Source organism: Lampetra planeri, chromosome 2 (genome assembly GCF_965212315.1).
Source record: "Lampetra planeri chromosome 2, kcLamPlan1.2.h2, whole genome shotgun sequence".
Lineage (NCBI taxonomy): Eukaryota > Metazoa > Chordata > Hyperoartia > Petromyzontiformes > Petromyzontidae > Lampetra > Lampetra planeri.
The window spans coordinates 15,299,278-15,316,134 of NC_136108.1; the positions used below are offsets into that span (position 1 = coordinate 15,299,278).

The 16,857-nt window shown below is 42.4% G+C and overlaps 2 protein-coding genes across 4 annotated transcripts in view; one reads left to right on the forward strand and one right to left on the reverse strand.

The window, feature by feature from the left end:
• Window positions 1-787: 787 nt before the first annotated feature.
• LOC144724149 (leucine-rich repeat-containing protein 72-like) lies at window positions 788-8,557 on the reverse strand. Its single transcript, XM_078603069.1, has 8 exons — window positions 8,514-8,557; window positions 6,858-6,931; window positions 6,305-6,374; window positions 3,891-3,972; window positions 3,512-3,625; window positions 2,528-2,617; window positions 1,562-1,705; window positions 788-828 (listed from the first exon to the last, which is right to left on the reverse strand). Exons 1-8 carry the CDS (start codon window positions 8,526-8,528, stop codon window positions 788-790), a joined length of 630 nt encoding a protein of 209 aa, XP_078459195.1. The 5' UTR covers window positions 8,529-8,557.
• Window positions 8,558-10,608: 2,051 nt separating this feature from the next.
• Window positions 10,609-16,857, forward strand: part of LOC144728870 (uncharacterized) — a 33,288-nt gene continuing 27,039 nt past the window's right edge. For all 3 annotated transcript variants that reach the window (XM_078608581.1, XM_078608572.1, XM_078608588.1), the window contains exons 1-4: window positions 10,609-10,741; window positions 13,886-14,001; window positions 15,471-15,603; window positions 16,138-16,819. In XM_078608581.1, the coding sequence (XP_078464707.1) occupies window positions 10,714-10,741; window positions 13,886-14,001; window positions 15,471-15,603; window positions 16,138-16,819 (959 nt within the window). In that variant the 5' untranslated portion in view covers window positions 10,609-10,713. The remainder of the gene's footprint in view (window positions 10,742-13,885; window positions 14,002-15,470; window positions 15,604-16,137; window positions 16,820-16,857) is intronic.

Consider the following 16,857-nt stretch of genomic DNA (forward strand, 5'->3'; position numbering starts at 1 on the left):
ATGAGCGTTGGGTGACTCGCTCCACAACAGCTTCCTCTGGATGTTCACGTGGAGATCTGTTTAAAACATGCGGTAATTAACATTTGCATGCTGTGTTATGCAATCGTGCTTTAACCAAAAAGCCAGGGAACGCGACTTGCATTGCTGGGTTGTGGAGGCCTTTATCGAGCAGTAGATAGATAAGGTATTTGTCTGTGCCCCGTTGTCTGTATTGCAGTGTCTTCATCTTGGAGTGCTTAAAAATAAATCCCATCGTGGAGTCTCGCAAAATTAGGGGGAATTAGTTGCTACAATCCACACATTTTTGGCAAACTTGGGTGTTTTATTTTTCTAGCAGCCCTCCAACAAAAACCAACAATCTAAACTTGTGGATTTTATGATTTTTGCACCCTGTGTATTATGGGAATTGCTGGAAATTTTGGGGCATCGCATTTTTTATTTTGAGGGATTCGACTTCTGATTTCGTTATCTACTGTACAGGGCCGAGAGATGTGGAAGAAGGCACAAACTCTTCCTTGAATATCGTACAGTAGTTTTTTTGTGCAGCATTACTTTAATGCTGTACATATATATAGTAGTCAGAGGTCATGTCCTGCTTTTACAATGCAACACCTTTTTGGTAAAACACATCTACTTGCAGCATACTTTGGGACAAGTTTACGACTACATTTAATTGCAGTATCACTTGAAAACAAGCAAAGCGATTGACAAGTAGAACATGGTATGAAAAAACATCGAGCCTGAGTGCTTGAAAAGTGAAAATGCGCTAACCGTACAGCACTTGATATTATTTTACTTGCCTTTTATAGTGGTTAGCAACCTCATAACCTACAACAACAAAAAGTTGAATTAGAATATTTTTTAATGTACACAAATCTAGCATATAATTTAATAATAACTTTTATAACTCGCAATACACTTATATGATCCTTAACTAAAGGATAGATTTATTGGCTTTCCTTGTGCTTTTTATTGCCATGATATTGAGATCCATATGTTCTCATAGTTGTGCAGGTACAATTAACATTGAGTAAATGACAAAGAAATTGTATGATGTCACTTAATACCCAACCAGCTGCTAAACCAAATTATTATACAACGTGCATTGTAATGTATCCAAAAACAACTGCATCCTGAGATAGTGTACAACAGGACGTCCAGAAAGTGGACCAGGAAATTCACTTCATTAAACTATACAACTAAATTTTTATTTTGACAGGTAAGGCCCACTGAGCTATATAGCTCTTTCAGAAGCAACCTAGCCACAAATGATAGCTCAAATAAGTGACTTATCACATGGAAACATTACAGCTAAATTACTTTAAATGCAGGTTTCAAAATGTCGAGGGAAAACCCGGAGGACTTGGAGAAAAGTCCACGACCACGGAGAGAGAGAACATGCAAACTCCAAATATACACGCATTATTAGGGTTGGGATTGAACCCACACGCTCCTGTTTGCCAGGGGAGGGAGTGAACATCTTTTGCTAAAACTACAAGGATGCCGGAACAAGATGGTGCCCATTTAACGCTAATGATAAGCAACCCTCGCATATTCTCACTTGGTGCGGTCGAGGCTGCCTTGGCCGGCCAACACGGAGTGGGGGGCAACTCTGCCCGTCGGCCGAACGCCACCGACAGTCTCACTCGTTCTCTCTCTCCCTCGAAGTGCCTGCTGCCCTCAGCCCTCTCTTCCTCTTTAACCTCTGGGAGATGCAGCACCATGCGTTCATATAAAACAAGAGAACATACTCGTAGTTTTTTCGGTAAAGTCACGTAGGTAAAAAAAATTAAATTAATAAAAGTAATAATAGAAATAAAATAATACAAATCACGACGTTTCGGAGGCAACACAAGTCTCCGTCATCAGGTGGGACCGTCAGCTAGATTTGCTGTATCAGGTGAGATTTGCTTTATCACTTGATACAGCAAATCTAACTGACGGTCCCACCTGATGACGGAGATTTGTGTTGCCTCCGAAACGTCGTGATTTTTAAATCCTTTATTTTAAGTTCGCTTGCTTGCTTAGGACCGTGCAAATCTTTCGGTCGTTTTTCAACCCACTTCCCGTGATCCAATCGAGCTGACATTTTCCACACAGACTCGTTGTGCGTGACAATTAATGTTCGTGAAAAAAAAAATTCAAAAATGTTACACTTTATGGGGCAAAATATATTTAATTACCAATTGCTTAATGGTGCAATGCAATCATCTGACCCATAGGTGGCATCCATCTCAAGCCAGAGGACGAGAGGACTCTAGCCGCCACGCATATAAAGGATTTATAGTGAAAAACTTTGTTTTTACGGGTTATACTTATTATTATTTTATTTCTATGATTACTTTTATTAATTTTAATTAAATTTTTTTACCTACGTGACTTTACCGAAAAAACTAAGAGTATGAATCCTTGCAGTCACGAAAGCTTCAAATCTAGAACAAGAGAACAATTTGTTATTTGAAAGACCAGTTTGTCAAAATCAGTATGCAGTACAAATGTAAATAATAAAATTGTACACCCATCTTACCGCATCTGTCCAGGAGCTGAAGGGATTGTACGTGGTGAATTACGGTTGTCCGATAGGTCAGCTCTTGGGAAAGTGGATTGTGAAATAGATCTATAGGAGTCAAAGTTAATTGACAGCGTTTACGAGCAAGAAAGTACGAGTTAGTATGCATAGTACTGCTGTTTGTAGAAACGGCTGGAGAAGAGTTGTAATACTTAGATAATATATATTTCAGCTTAAATTGCTATTTATTAAATGCACATGGTATATTCCAGGGACGTGCGGTCAGGGGAGGCAGAGCCTCACACCTATCATACTCCAATGAAAATAGCTGTTACGAAAAGTAAAAAAAAAGGATAAAAAAATAAAATAAATATTAAGATTTTTCCACTGATTTGTGTTATAAATGTCATTTCTGTACGATTCCAATCATGTTTATGGTCAAAATGAAATTTGCGGAGCTCCGCTGCAAATACAGGAAGAGACGAGAGGTGAGGCAGCGACAAGCTCAGCCTCCCCTCTGATTGCGCAACCCCTCAGTAACTGGATGGAGCACGGGCAATAAGCGCGTGCCTGTTACTATCTCAGTATGTCACCAATGTAATGTTTGTAGACCCCTTCACTTCATGTCCTCGCCTTTCATACTCCATGTAACTTATTTCACGTATGTGTATAAAGATATTTAGGCTCGCTGGTCTCGTCATGAAACTGCAATGAAAAAGCACCAGGGGAGGCAGCTATCACATCTGCCTCACTGAGGGGGACGTGTCTAACACGCCCCCCATCAGTGAGGCCACGCCTCCTCAGTGTGTGAATCTGGCTCTGACACGAGCCAGTGCCTCCCCAGCCATTGACCTCACCGCACGTCACTGGTATATTCCCAGTATTCTATTTTATCCCCAGTAGCAATGCTCCTTCAAATATGAAAATGGCCATAGCCCTGAATTACAGTATTGTCATTGATAACACTTCTGCCAGAATATTGCTTTGTTGCATGATACTTACTAAGTGTTAAAAGGCAGGTCATCCTGCGGAATTCCATCAGCGTGTTCTCCAGGCTTGTCAGCTGGTTGTTGTTCAGGAACAGAGTTTGCAAGCAAGAAAGGTGGAACAAACATCCTGCTCCCAGGAAACACAATAAAGACGTGGTGGTTAGTGTCATTGAGTCAGATCTTGTATCACCACTGTTGCTTGGTATGTTGTTGGCAACAAATCACAATGCTGTATCTGTTGTTAAGTAAATGCCTTGTGCCATTGTAGCTGAAATTATACAATTTAGCATAATTGATAGATATCAATGATCAATTGTTATTGCAATGATGAAAATGTATTGCGTGCTGAATGTACTGTACACGATTGTACTTGCAACTTTGAAATGTATTACCTGTTATATCTTTCAGCTTGTTATTATTCAAATAGAGTTCAGTAAGTCTGTAATTCGTTTTCAAGAAGTTGGCAGTTTTCAGCTGTGAAATAAACACGTGTTTATTAATGAATGTGTAGACAAACGGACAGTTATTGTCATTTTTCATTACTAAACATTGCAAAAACTTACAGAAAACTATCCACTTTCATAAAGAGATCAGCTCAAGTGTGTTTTCCCTAAACGCTGATCGACTCGAAAAGAATGGACTCAACACTGGAGTCACCACTGGCCTTGAGCTCTCGATCTCTTGTTACACATTTGAAATAAAACAGTGCCTACATGCTCCCGCATCTCAAGATGCTGTACAGTTAATGTAATGAATATCTAAGCTGGGTATCTTCCATTGTCTAATCGAGCCTGTTACCAGTCACGTTTGGTTCGCGGAGGGTAGGTGTGAATAATAATTCGCATTTTTAAGGCGCAATTCATCCACGGATCTTAGTGCGCCATGCACGAAGTTAGGAAATATAAATGCTACAAATGTATATGTATCTATGGTTAACTTCTTTCGTACCGTACGTAGCGAACCGTGCTAATCGGAGGTGAACTGGAGGACATAGGAAGCTCACAAAATATGGGTCTTTAGAGGGAGTGAAGAGGTCATTCAGAGCAGTGGACTGGGTAACCTGTGTACCATAAACAAATTCAGGACTTACTTAATGATGGTAGCTATACCAACATTAAAAGAGATCCCACCAACCGCCTCGTTACGAAAACCAACAATATCATCACTGATTCGACATCTTTAATCGAACCAACCAAGCGGTTTTCCTTAAAACCCACTGCTACTATACCACCCAGATTGTATGGATTTCCAAAATCATGAGCAAACACAAGATCCAGGTGCGATTTAACACTACGTAAAATTCGTGATCTGATCCCATCTGTGAAGGATGTGCAATACCCCAGCGTCTACAAACTAAGCTGTGTCTGTGGCAGTAGATTCATTGGGGAAACTAAGCGACATGTCTCGGACCGTGTTCGTGAACATAAGGCAGATCTGAAACACGGTAGGACCAACACATCGGCCATGGCTGATCATTGTTTTAATGGGGTGGCCTCACACGAAATTCATTTCTCCAATACGAAGGTACTTTGCAAACCCACTGGCTATCAACAAAGATTCGTTGATAAAGCCATCCATGTTTATAGACACCGACACAATTTCAACCGAGAAGATGGGTACAAACTGAACAATCATTGGAAGGACGTCATTAACCAGTTTAAGTCATAACTGGCTGTGATGTTTCCATCCTACCGCCTTCCGATGTTATTTATTTGCGGCTCTCTGATTTTACATTAACAGGTTACATTTCTCAGCCACCTCGTGCGCCAATGTGGCTGCGGCTCTGCGATCTTACATTACATGCTAATTTCTCTCACATTAACAGAGCCACCTCCGTGCGCTTGTCGTGGAGGTCGTCCTCGGATCTACCATTAACATGCTAATTTCTAACATTAACATTATTAGCCCCGCCCACTTCGTTTATGACCCTTGGGCTACACCCATTTCAAACCTTTAAAACAGTCTGCCTCAGCAGCTTTCCTATCTTTTTTTATCATTTATATTAAGTTCGCTTGCTTGCGTGCTTGCGTGCTTGCTTGCTTGCTTACGACCATGCAAATCTTTCGGTCGTTTTTTAACCCACTTCCCGTGATCCAATCGAGTTGACATTTTGCACACAGACTCGTTGTGCGTGACAATTTATTTTCGTGAAATTTTTTTTCCAAAATTTTACACTGTTTAGGGAAAACAAATTAAATATTTAATTACCAATTGCTTAATACTGGCAGACAATCATCTGACCCATAGGTGGCAGCCATCTCAAGCCAGAGGACGAGAAGACTCTAGCCGCCACGCATATAAAGGATTTATAGTGAAAAACTTTGTTTTTACGGGTTTACTTGTAGAGCAGTTAAATTGAAGCCGCCAGGTTCTTGAAAGTGGTAAAACGGGTCAACGCTAGTGCCCTCGGGAATATACGGGGCATGTCAAGAGGTGATCTTTCATTTTTAAATCCTTTATATTAACTTCACTTGCTTGCTTGCTTACTCAAGACAAACAGAAATGAATAATAAAATGAAATCGATGCCACGCATATAAAGGATTTATAGTGAAAAACTTTGTTTTTACGGGTTAATTTTTTCCTCCTGATGATGACCGCTTGCGTTGCGATCGAAACGTCGTAGTTTTTGTTATTTTTTTGTTATTTTCTTTGAACCTATCTACGTGACTTTACCGAAAGACCCAAAGAATAGCCATATATATGTTTAGGGCAATTAAGATGGTAAATAATCAAAATTATGAAATACATGAGATCAGTTTCAAATGCTTTAGAAAACTGAACTGATAATAAGTAAGTATATCTTACCTTATTTCCATTCAGCCACAAATAGTTTAAATTGTGGAATCTTGATAGATCAGATAAATGCGTCAAACTTCTGCGCAGACAATACACATTTAATGAGTTCCATTGTTCCATGCTCGAAACTCAAAAGTATGATATCGATATTACATAACAGTAAGTTAATAAACCATGGGGCAGGCCAATGCTACTTCCAACTCAACCCCAATCACCATATTTAGCATGTACCATTGCAATACTATAAAAAATATATTTTACCAGGCGAAGCCCACTGATGTATACAGTATAGCTCTTTCCAGAAGAAATGACAGCTCAACGAAGTGTAATATCCATTTCTCTTTGGTTTGCAGTCACGAAAACTTCAAATCTAGAATTAATATCCATTTCATTCATGTTTAAATATTGCTTCATGGTGAGTGTCAACTGAGCTGAACTGGCACCGCTTAGCTACTCAGCTAAAAACCTCATTTTGACACTTGAGCTTGCTCCAGACCTATTGCAAAAGTAACTGTCAATCACACACTCATTAAGAGGGGAAATGTCTCACGCTTTCACTTACTTGTGCGACAGACAAAGTTCATTCACATCTGCCACCTTTTTAAACCCCTGTCTCTTCAGTTCATCACCAATTTCCTACAAAGGAAAGATTGTTAAAATTACATACTCTACTGTAATCTTATAATGTCATTTTGTGATATCTACTGTGCAGTATAGCAATTATTGTTCGAAACAATACTGTAACTCACTTTATAATTGGCTGACACTGTCACATTTTTGCATGAATTTCAGACTGCAATTGCATTACATGTACTCTAAATGCGTTATCATCAGGTACTTCTGCGCGGCCTTGTATGGCACACTCGATACAAATCACCTTTGTCTCCATGATAACTGCCATGTCCAAGCCTCCAATTGCACTGCTAAGGCTTGCATGGCTTTCATAGCCCATGACATACTTTATTCACTCAAAACATGCGGTGTACGTATAGTTAATGCTCGTACTGAATATACAGAAACTTTTTAAGATTGCATTGACAATTGATATGTTTAGCCGTACAATAAATCTGCACATCGAATCTCAATGCAACAGTATCTTGTATCCTACAATTGGAATTAAATACGTACAACCTGCTCCACAAACCTACATGGACTGTTGTTGTGATCGAAACGTCGTAGTTTTTTGTTCTTTTCTTTAAACCATCTACGTGATTTTCTTTGAACCATCTATATGACTTTACCGAAAGACCCAAAGAATATGAATTCCTGCAGTCACGAAAGCTTGAAGTCAAGCTATTGGCGGTGTTGAGTTTTTCCTAAATCGTGTCTGAATTGACTCCACCACCCATATCACGTATTTCTTGAAGATGCAGTGCAACATGCACACGTAATGTACACAAATCCGTATACCATACGCACACAGAGCAATGGCGCAGCGGGTAGCGCACTGAACAATTACGCTGGCCACCAAAGTTCGATTCCCAGCCACGGCTAACCTCTTGCGAATGATATCTGAGACGGTCCTGCATAACCGCCTCCCTTCCTTTAGCACCCTGCACTGACCATCGTGGTGAAGTTTCGTCTCCCCAGCGGTGTTTACACACCGCGCTTATTTAAAAGTCTTGAGTCGACCGAGATGACACCAAAGACACGTTCTGATACCACTCGCTGTTGATGTGCGTCGTGGCCGTTAGTCGAACTCAGCTGACCGGCTTCGCACGTGGTTATAATGTAGAAAAAGAACCCCCCCCTCCCCTATTATAGCCTTAACAGACTGTTGGAGCAAGTTTAGAGCACCTATGAAGGCCATCATGGCAACACGCCCGGCCGCCTTTACCTCCCCTGTACTCATGTTTAGGCACCGCGCCAAGTACCCGTTTCAGGCTGAGTCGACCTAGAGGTCGGCCCAGGACGGGTTCAATCAAATATTCGCCAGTTATGGCTCGTGAGCGCGGATCAACCTCGGATCCACAAGTTCGTAGCGCAAGGCGCTAACCGCTGCGCCACCGCTCCCCCCAGCCCATAATTCCTGGGCTTCGTTTGACAATTCGCCAGTGGTTCCGTGTGTAAGTGGATACTCATCGCGATTAAGCGTCGTGCTTTGTCTCGTCTCGTGCGTTCAACCCCTTGGCCACGTTAACGCGAGGCTCGAGCTTAAATCGACTGCATTGGCGACCAAGGGAAGCCGCTCTGTTCCAAGCGAAGCCAAGCGACGCACCTTGTCCTCTGCCATGCTGGCTGGTTTGTGATGGGTTCGGTTGCCCACAGTGACAGCGATGACTCAGAGAGAAGGGGGGGGTCGAACGCCGCAAAACAACCACACACATAACTCGGGCTGAACGTATTCTTGGGTCTTTCGGTAAAGTCACGTAGAAGGGAAATAATAAAATAATAATAAAATATTTCCCTTCTACGGGACTTCACCGAAAGAATAATAATAAAATATTTCCCTTCTACGTGACTTTACCGAAAGAACCAATAATTTTAGTTTCTTTTTCAGAAGCGACCTGGCCATTAACGATAGCTCAACGAAGTGGCTCATCGTGTGGATATTTACAGCAGCAATGTTATAGGGTTGGTGGTTTATCGCACACACGCACACGTTGTGAAACTCAACCTCCCGTGGGCTTCGAGGAGGTGCCATAACCCCTGGCTTGCCAGGAGATGTGGGTACAGCCACAAAGTGGACTCCACCTGTTCCGTCTGTGCAGGATGGTGTGGATTTCGCACGTGTGGATTTCTCCGGGTGCTCTGGTTTCCTCCCACATTAAAAACACGAATTTGCCTATAACACCTTCATATATAGAGGACCGCAGAGCTTGGATAATTATTGTCGTCGGCTCACCACGTGGCTTTCCTTTTTACTCGTCTGTGGTTCCTCTTCGCGCCTCTTGAGTAGTCCTCTGTCCTCGAGACTGAGTGAATACTGGGAGTGTTGGCATCATTAGTTAAAATAGCTCTTGCATGGTTAACGATTTGTTTAATACAGCGCCTTATAAGCGTCTCAGCGTGCTCTGCATCACACGGCATCTCAACACTTTTGATAGGGCACCCCCAGTGGCAGCTGGGGTCATAGACAGCAGCACATTGCCGACAAACGAGCATTCTTCTGTCAATAGGGGGACATCGTGTTTGCTATGTACTGTATTCGCGTACGGTATTCCAATTGAGTAATTTGCATGACATTTTCTCTCTCAAATGTAGCAATTTTGAACCATAATGTAACTGGATCTTTAACGTCCATTGTGAAGCAGATGGTACGTATTTTTACCGTGAATCCACCCACATTATTATTCAGGGAGGTCAATGGATTCACACCGTGAGCCTCTTGCAACACGCAAAGATACCGCTAAGCCACGTCACTGTGTTGTGAATCCGGGTTGTTAAAATCGATTTTTTTTCAATACCGGTAACCGCATAGCAATAAATATAACAATTTAACCTTAACCCCCCTCCCCTAAGAAACAAATGGAGCTTCTACAGTTGTGTCATGGTTAGCACGCTGCACTTGCAATCCAGGTCGGCGTTTCGATTCCATAGAAACGGCGACCTCTGGGCAACTTTCTTGTTGTCTTGCTGCCTTGCCCAGTCTTGCACTTGGAATGTACGTACTCGTGCAATTTGTACTTCCATGTGTAATTTCTATTGTATTTATTTCTTTAAATTACTCGTTTAACTTTTCTCTATCTTGCTCTAGCTTCCTTTATTGTATTTTTGAATCGATGTACTTTGCTGACCCGCCACTTACTAGAAATCTGTTATAAAGTTTTTTCCCCCATAGCTCATCAGATGCTTCCTCCTCCAGTCTTAATACATATTCATAATCAGAATATTTATTTATACTGGAGGAATTCGATGAGCTGTAAAGCTCTTTAGAGGCGGGTCAGAACGTTGAAGAAACATTAATTTTTCTGAGTTATCATTCGTGGCTTGGTCGCTTCTGAACAATAAGTTCATACCTGTGGGCTTTACCTGGTAAGATAAAAAAAATATATAGTTTAAGTTGTATTTGTATATCTTTAAGCAATTTGATTACCTTTCCTATACTGTGCACCCCTATTGTGTTTTCGTATCGTTTGTTGTTGGAACGTTCTGACCCGGACGTCTCTGAAAAATAACTTCATAGCTCATCGTATTCCTCCTCCAGTCATAAATACATATTCCGATTCGAATCCCCTCCGCCTCCACTGCCTCGATTTGTTATTTTTGTCGACGTGGAAGACCGCGTGCTCGGAAGGGCGGGCGCGAGCGCGCGTTGCCACGTGACCCCCCCCCTTGCGTGTGTTGCCACGTGACCTCCCCCCTCCCACCCTGCGCACGGGACAGCACGTGATCGCTTGTCGCGGCTGCGCATGCGCGTGGCGGGACCCGGCACACACGTGGCGCGCACGACCACGTGGCGGGCGGTGTGAGCGGCGATGGATTCTGGCGGCAAGGCAGCGACGGGTACAGCGCACACGCACGCACTTTGTATATGTATAAAAATACAAATACCACGCAATAACTATCGTTTATTTCACCAAGGTAAGGCCCACTGAGCTGCTATAAAGCAATTTTTTCAGAAGCGACCTGGCGAAAGCAAATTATAGCTCGGCGTCGTGGTTTATTATCACCACCTACGTGATATGCGTTTGTTGACTCGCAAATGTTGAGGGGGGGAAAGAAACCGGAGGACCCGGAGACAAAATCCACGCCACCACGGGGCGAGAGACACCACAATATACGGCGGTCGTCGGGGTCGAGATTGGACCCACACGACCTCCTGTATTCCTGGCGAGGTTGTTGACATTTCGCCACCGCGTTGTGAACGCTGCCCTTTGATAAGGAAGACGTAACCCACTGAAGAACGTGGGAGCCGAAGTTTACAACCACAAATGCCAACGTTGGGATATTTTTTCCGGAAAGGCCGCATTTACAGTAATCGGGTTTGAACGTTGGTTTAATGTTAGTACAACAACAATGTTAGTATAACAACAATGTTAGTACAACAACAAGCTCCGCGTCTTACTCATGCCAACGTGTAACACGCCACGCAGTGTTCGCTCACTCTCGTGGAGATCGAGGTAGAAGAACGGGACGTGAGTGACGGAACCACTGACAAGGTCTCCTACATTACACGGGGGGGATGCTCTGGTCACTGTCGTGTTTGGCGCCGTAATCTGCAAGCTCGTGGTCGGGACAGTTCTGGACGCGCATTGTAAATTGGTTTTAATTTCGTCTTTGAATCTCGGAATTAGGGGGGGGGCGCCCGGGACGGTGCCCGGGATGGCACGGGACGGGTGAGCTCATCGGGCTTTGGAAATCCGCTGCGATTTTTTGTCTCGCCACGTTGTTGTAGGGGCGCGTTGAAGTGGAGGTAACGAAAATGACTCCCGTTTGAAATGTGGCCGCTTTGGCTCTCCACGGCTCTCTCGCGGGCCGTCATCTGAAGTTAACCGTGTGACTGTCACACGGTTACCTCCGATTAACACGGGTTGGCTTACGTACTACGGGTGCAAAGGAAGTTCAACACACTGCACGTACATACACACACGCCATTCGCCACTTAAGTGACGGTGACGTCGCCACGGCGCCTGTGCCAGGCCAAGTGCACGTGAGGCCACGTGAAGTGTCGGAAGGCACCCAGCTGGAGGAGGTCACGGGACAGACCCAGGAGGTGCCATTGGTTGACTGACTGAGATGACTGGCAGGTGCAACAGCTGTGCCCCCCCCCCCTTACTGTGCCAACTTGCTGAATTTTATCCGCCCGGCCCTCCGCTCGTTGTTGTGAGGGCGTCGCTCCTCTGCCCTCCTCCGTTGTTGTTGGAGGGCGACTGCCTCCCAACTGACCAGTAGCGTCCTTCATGAACCTCCATACATTCGTACAACATAACATGTGTTCGTGCATTGGTCGCGTTCGCTTGGACGCTGTAGTAGGACGCGCACGTTCCACAATAGAGAGATGAAGATCACAGTTCTGCAATCTACAGGGTGGTCCAGATGTCTTATGACCCCCCCTCGCCCCCCCAATTTAATTATCTGAAATGTAATATTGTTTTAAAGTAATGTATCTAAAAAAACCCCGAAATGAATGCGCAAAGGAAAAAGAATAGGGGTCAATTAATTGGGGGTCATCAGACATCTGGACTACTCTACATCGACGTCAGCCACGCGAAGACGAGATACGGTTATGTATGGTATATACTCTTAGTTCTTTCGGTAAAGTCACGTAGGTAAAATTAATACAAATAAAACAATAAAAATCACGACGTTTCGGAGGCAACACAAGCTTCCGTCTTTAGGTGAAGACTTGTGTTGCCTCCGAAACGTGATTTTTATTGTTTTATTTTTATTAATTTTACCTACGTGACTTTACCGAAAGAACTAAGAGTATGAATCCTTGCAGTCACGAAAGCTTCAAATCTAGAATAAATATGTATGGTATGTTGAACTTATTTCGCATCGTACGTAGCCAATAGTGCTGATCGGCTACTGGACGGGGTAGCGTTTTGTTGTGGCTCCCCAAGTCGTTTAGTAAACACTTATTGTTCAAGAGCCGTTTACTGTTTTTTATTTGCTTATTTCAGAATCCGAGTATTTATACTGGACAAATCCGATGAGTTATTATTTGTTATGCGTTAATTGTGTGTTGACCGACCCTCTGTGTTGTATTACATTACATTTCGATATTTTACTAGGTTATTTAATTTTAGTGTGTCCTTCTGATTTTCAGGCTTGCTTGCCGTGCCATCGCATTCGCAGCACCACGTCTGTTGACCACTCATTGATATGCTAATTTTTTCTCTAACCCTCCTCCCTCTCTCTGCCTCCGCCCCCCCCCTCTGTCTATTTAAGGCCACCCCACAGAGACGATCACCCCTCTCTGTTACCTGTGTTGCTCTCGCTATTTATCTTGGTGATATCTGTCTGCTAATATGTCTGTCTATAGTTTTCTGGTTAGATTTTATGTCGCTATTTCATTATACCTGATGATGATTGCTTGTGTTGCAATCGAAACGTCGTATGCTATTTAATTTAATTTATTATTTTATCTTTAGACGTGACTTAACCGAAAGAAACAAATAATAATTCCTGCAGTCACGAAAGTTCTAAAATTAAGATTAAATCCGATGAGCTATAAAGCTCTTTTTCACAGATGTCCAGTATTTATCGTCACGTGAGGCCACCCCCAGTGTGTAATCACATTAAACAACTCGATTAGTAAGGTATGCTGCAGGAAAAAGTACAAAAATAATAGACAATACCAGTGCCCAACTGGACACAATTAAAATTTACGTAGAAATGTGTGCGGAACTGATCTGATTTCGTGTAATCATTACAGCTTCGATTAATTGTTAATATGGTTTACTGTACAGGACTATGAACATGGTCAGCCCATTGTTTTATTAAATCGTTGATGAGGGCCTCCTACCATGATGTGATTTTGTTAAAAGGCACGTTATTATTATACTACCACTAAATACGAGCCGATAGTATATTTGCTATTATTAATGCAATCATTATTGATATATATATGACTGTTTTTGTGTTTTGGCTTTTTGCACTCAACCGCATTGGGCCTAGAATGATTTATGTGCCATGTTTGTTTAGCTTTGTGCCGTGAAGGTGATCTGGAAGGCATGGTACAACACGTCCTCTCAAACCTGGAGCAGGCTGAGGAGCTACAAACGGCAATCGTTGCAAGACTCTGCAATATCCTGCAGCCTGTGAGTGTTTACATATACGTGGTGGATTTTGTTTTTCAGTAACTGGACCGCCTAGTAAACATCTCCATTGCATGAGCTTTTAGCGTGTTGTAATACTGTCGTAAAATTTCGCAGTTAAATTTGCTGCAATACTGAACATGACGGCCTACGTTATACACGATGTATATCAGGGTTCATATTCTTAGGTTTTTTCGGTAAAGTCACGTAGGTAAAAAATTAAAATTATTGAAAGTAAAATAAAATTAAAATCACGACGTTTCGGAGGCAAAACAAGCTTCCGTGTGTTGCCTCCGAAACGTCGTGATTTTTATTTTATTTTACTTTTATTAATTTTAATTTTTTACCTACGTGACTTTACCGAAAAAACCTAAGAATATGAATCCTTGCAGTCACGAAAGCTTCAAATCTAGAATATATCAGGGTTCTTAAGCTGGCAGAGTACGGGACATATTTTAACTTTGAAGGCTCTTCGAGTGGCCTGCTGTGAGACATGATTATTGAGATGAAAGGAAGGTAAACCAGCGATGAAGAGACCTGGAGTCGAGAGGGTACAGTATGTAGGAGTGCAGTGGTTCCCAACCTCAAATCAAGCCCACTGGTCCTTGTGCCATCCTCCCAGCCGCCAAAACAACTTGGGTTACTCAGGCCACATGACAGGGAGACGTTACGTGTCCACATCTATAGTCATCAATGCGAGGTTAGTAAGGCTTATTTGATGTTGTGTATTAGTGTGTGTTTTGTCACAGCAGCATGGCTCCGACAATCACCGTGAACATGCGAAATGTGTCTTGCACGGAACGGTCATGTGAATAGGATGCATCCTAAACATAAAAATTAGCACACACAAAAGTACGTAGACAATCATGAACAGCTTCATTCCTCCATTTGTAATTTCACTGAGAGGCAGAAAGAATGTGGACCAGAGAGCAAAGGCAATTCAGAGGCTTGGGCAGAACCTGTTGCTAAAAGGGATGATGACCGGTGGTTGAAACAAATGACAGTAGTGGCATTAAAAGGATGTAACATGCCCTTGGTGATGTCAAGCAATGAAATCAGCTCCTGTGCATGAGCTAGGTGTGCCGCAGTGCAGATATGGTAATTATGAATATTGCTCATGGTGTGGTACATACAATCAATGTTAGGACTGCTAGGAAGGAAAGTGTAGTTTCTTCATAGTGAATCCAAACCACCCTCAACTGCGGAAAGCCCAGAGCCAAAGTCATATTTTTTTGTGAATGATCTCACTTAATCTATGCCAAAACAAATTAGCCAGTGCCATCATTTGATGATGTTGACACTGCACACTATTCAGGCGATGATGCATTTTCACCTTTGAACCTTGACCATGTAGAATTATTCTGGAAAGTTGAGAACCATGGCTCTTGTGCCAAGAAAACATTTTTGCTTGTGGTCATTAGAGATTAATGTTTTTCAGTACAATACGTTTGTTTTACGTAACTATTTTGTAGGTGATGGACGAAGTTTCTCTGCCAATGAAGGAACTTTTCCGCTTCAGGCAACAGTATCCTGCTATAATTCAGAATTTGCAGAGAAGCTCTGAAATATTCAAGCAGATTTTGAAGTGGCTTGATGGACAAACGGGTAAGAACTTGACGCAATTCACACCCCAAATGGATTTATGCACCCCATTACCAAAGTTAACTAAGAGTCGTATCCCTTTTAGCCTAAAACTTGTCCACGCACACATTGGCACTAAGAGTAATGAAGCTCTTGCAAATTATGAACATGATATGCTTATATTCTTGGTTCTTTCGGTAAAGTCACGGAGAAGGGACATAATAGAAATATTTAAATTTTTTATTGGTGTGGATTCACACCTGTGATGATTGCTTGTGTTGCTGTCGAAGCGTCGTGAGAATTTGTATTGTTTAATATTTTTTTTATTTCTCTTCTACGTGACTTTACCGAAAGAATCAAGAATATGAATCCCTGCAGTCACGAAAGCTTTAAATCAAAATGATATGCTTGTATCAATAGTTTTTCATTTTGTGTTGGAGCTGTTTGTATTTAGTGTGTGTATGCACATGTGCAACATTTGTGGGTATGTGCAGTCTACGTGTGGTGCTCGTGACTCATCTGCATGATTTGTGTTTTTACTGAATTTTATATCTGCAGAAGGAATTGGTGCATCCAACCCTGTGAAAAAGAAACCTCATAAAGCATTATCCCTTAAGACTGCAAATCAGTGCAATGAACATTCAAATGTTTTGATCGAGAGCAATTCATCTTCAGATAGCGTAGAGTGTACAGTTTCTGATTATTGCGAGATTTGGGATGATTATGTAATTTGCAAGACAATTTCATCAAAAGGGAAACATGATATTTGTCCTCAAAGTTATGTTAAAAACAGTGATGCAAATTGTGGTGAAAGAGGCTTTGCGACAGGCTCATCCTCAAGGGAAATGGTGTTCAATGATGAGAATGGCTCTATGGGATTTCAGAGTGTTTCAGGATTGGATTCCTGCAAACGAAATGCAGTTCAACATAACAGCAGTGATCGGTACACAAGTGAAATGGTGAAGCATCAAAGCATCGAAAGCAACATTGACAGCAGTGTCACTAGCGAATGTTTTGGCAATGCTGCGGCCAGCATGGACAAATTGGATCTGGACAGGCCAGGTGTTATATGGGAAGAAAGGTCATTGCTTTCCAACACTCAACACAGAGCAGAAATCCAGCCTCTTCTCCTAAAGGATGAGTTCGAGATGGAGGTCACGGTGTGCTACCTCGTGAACCCATCCTTCTTCTACATCCAGCCCTGTGGATCCCAACTCTACCAGATGATGGAAGCCTTCAAGTGCGTGCAATTTTCAGCATTTCTACCCATAAACTGAA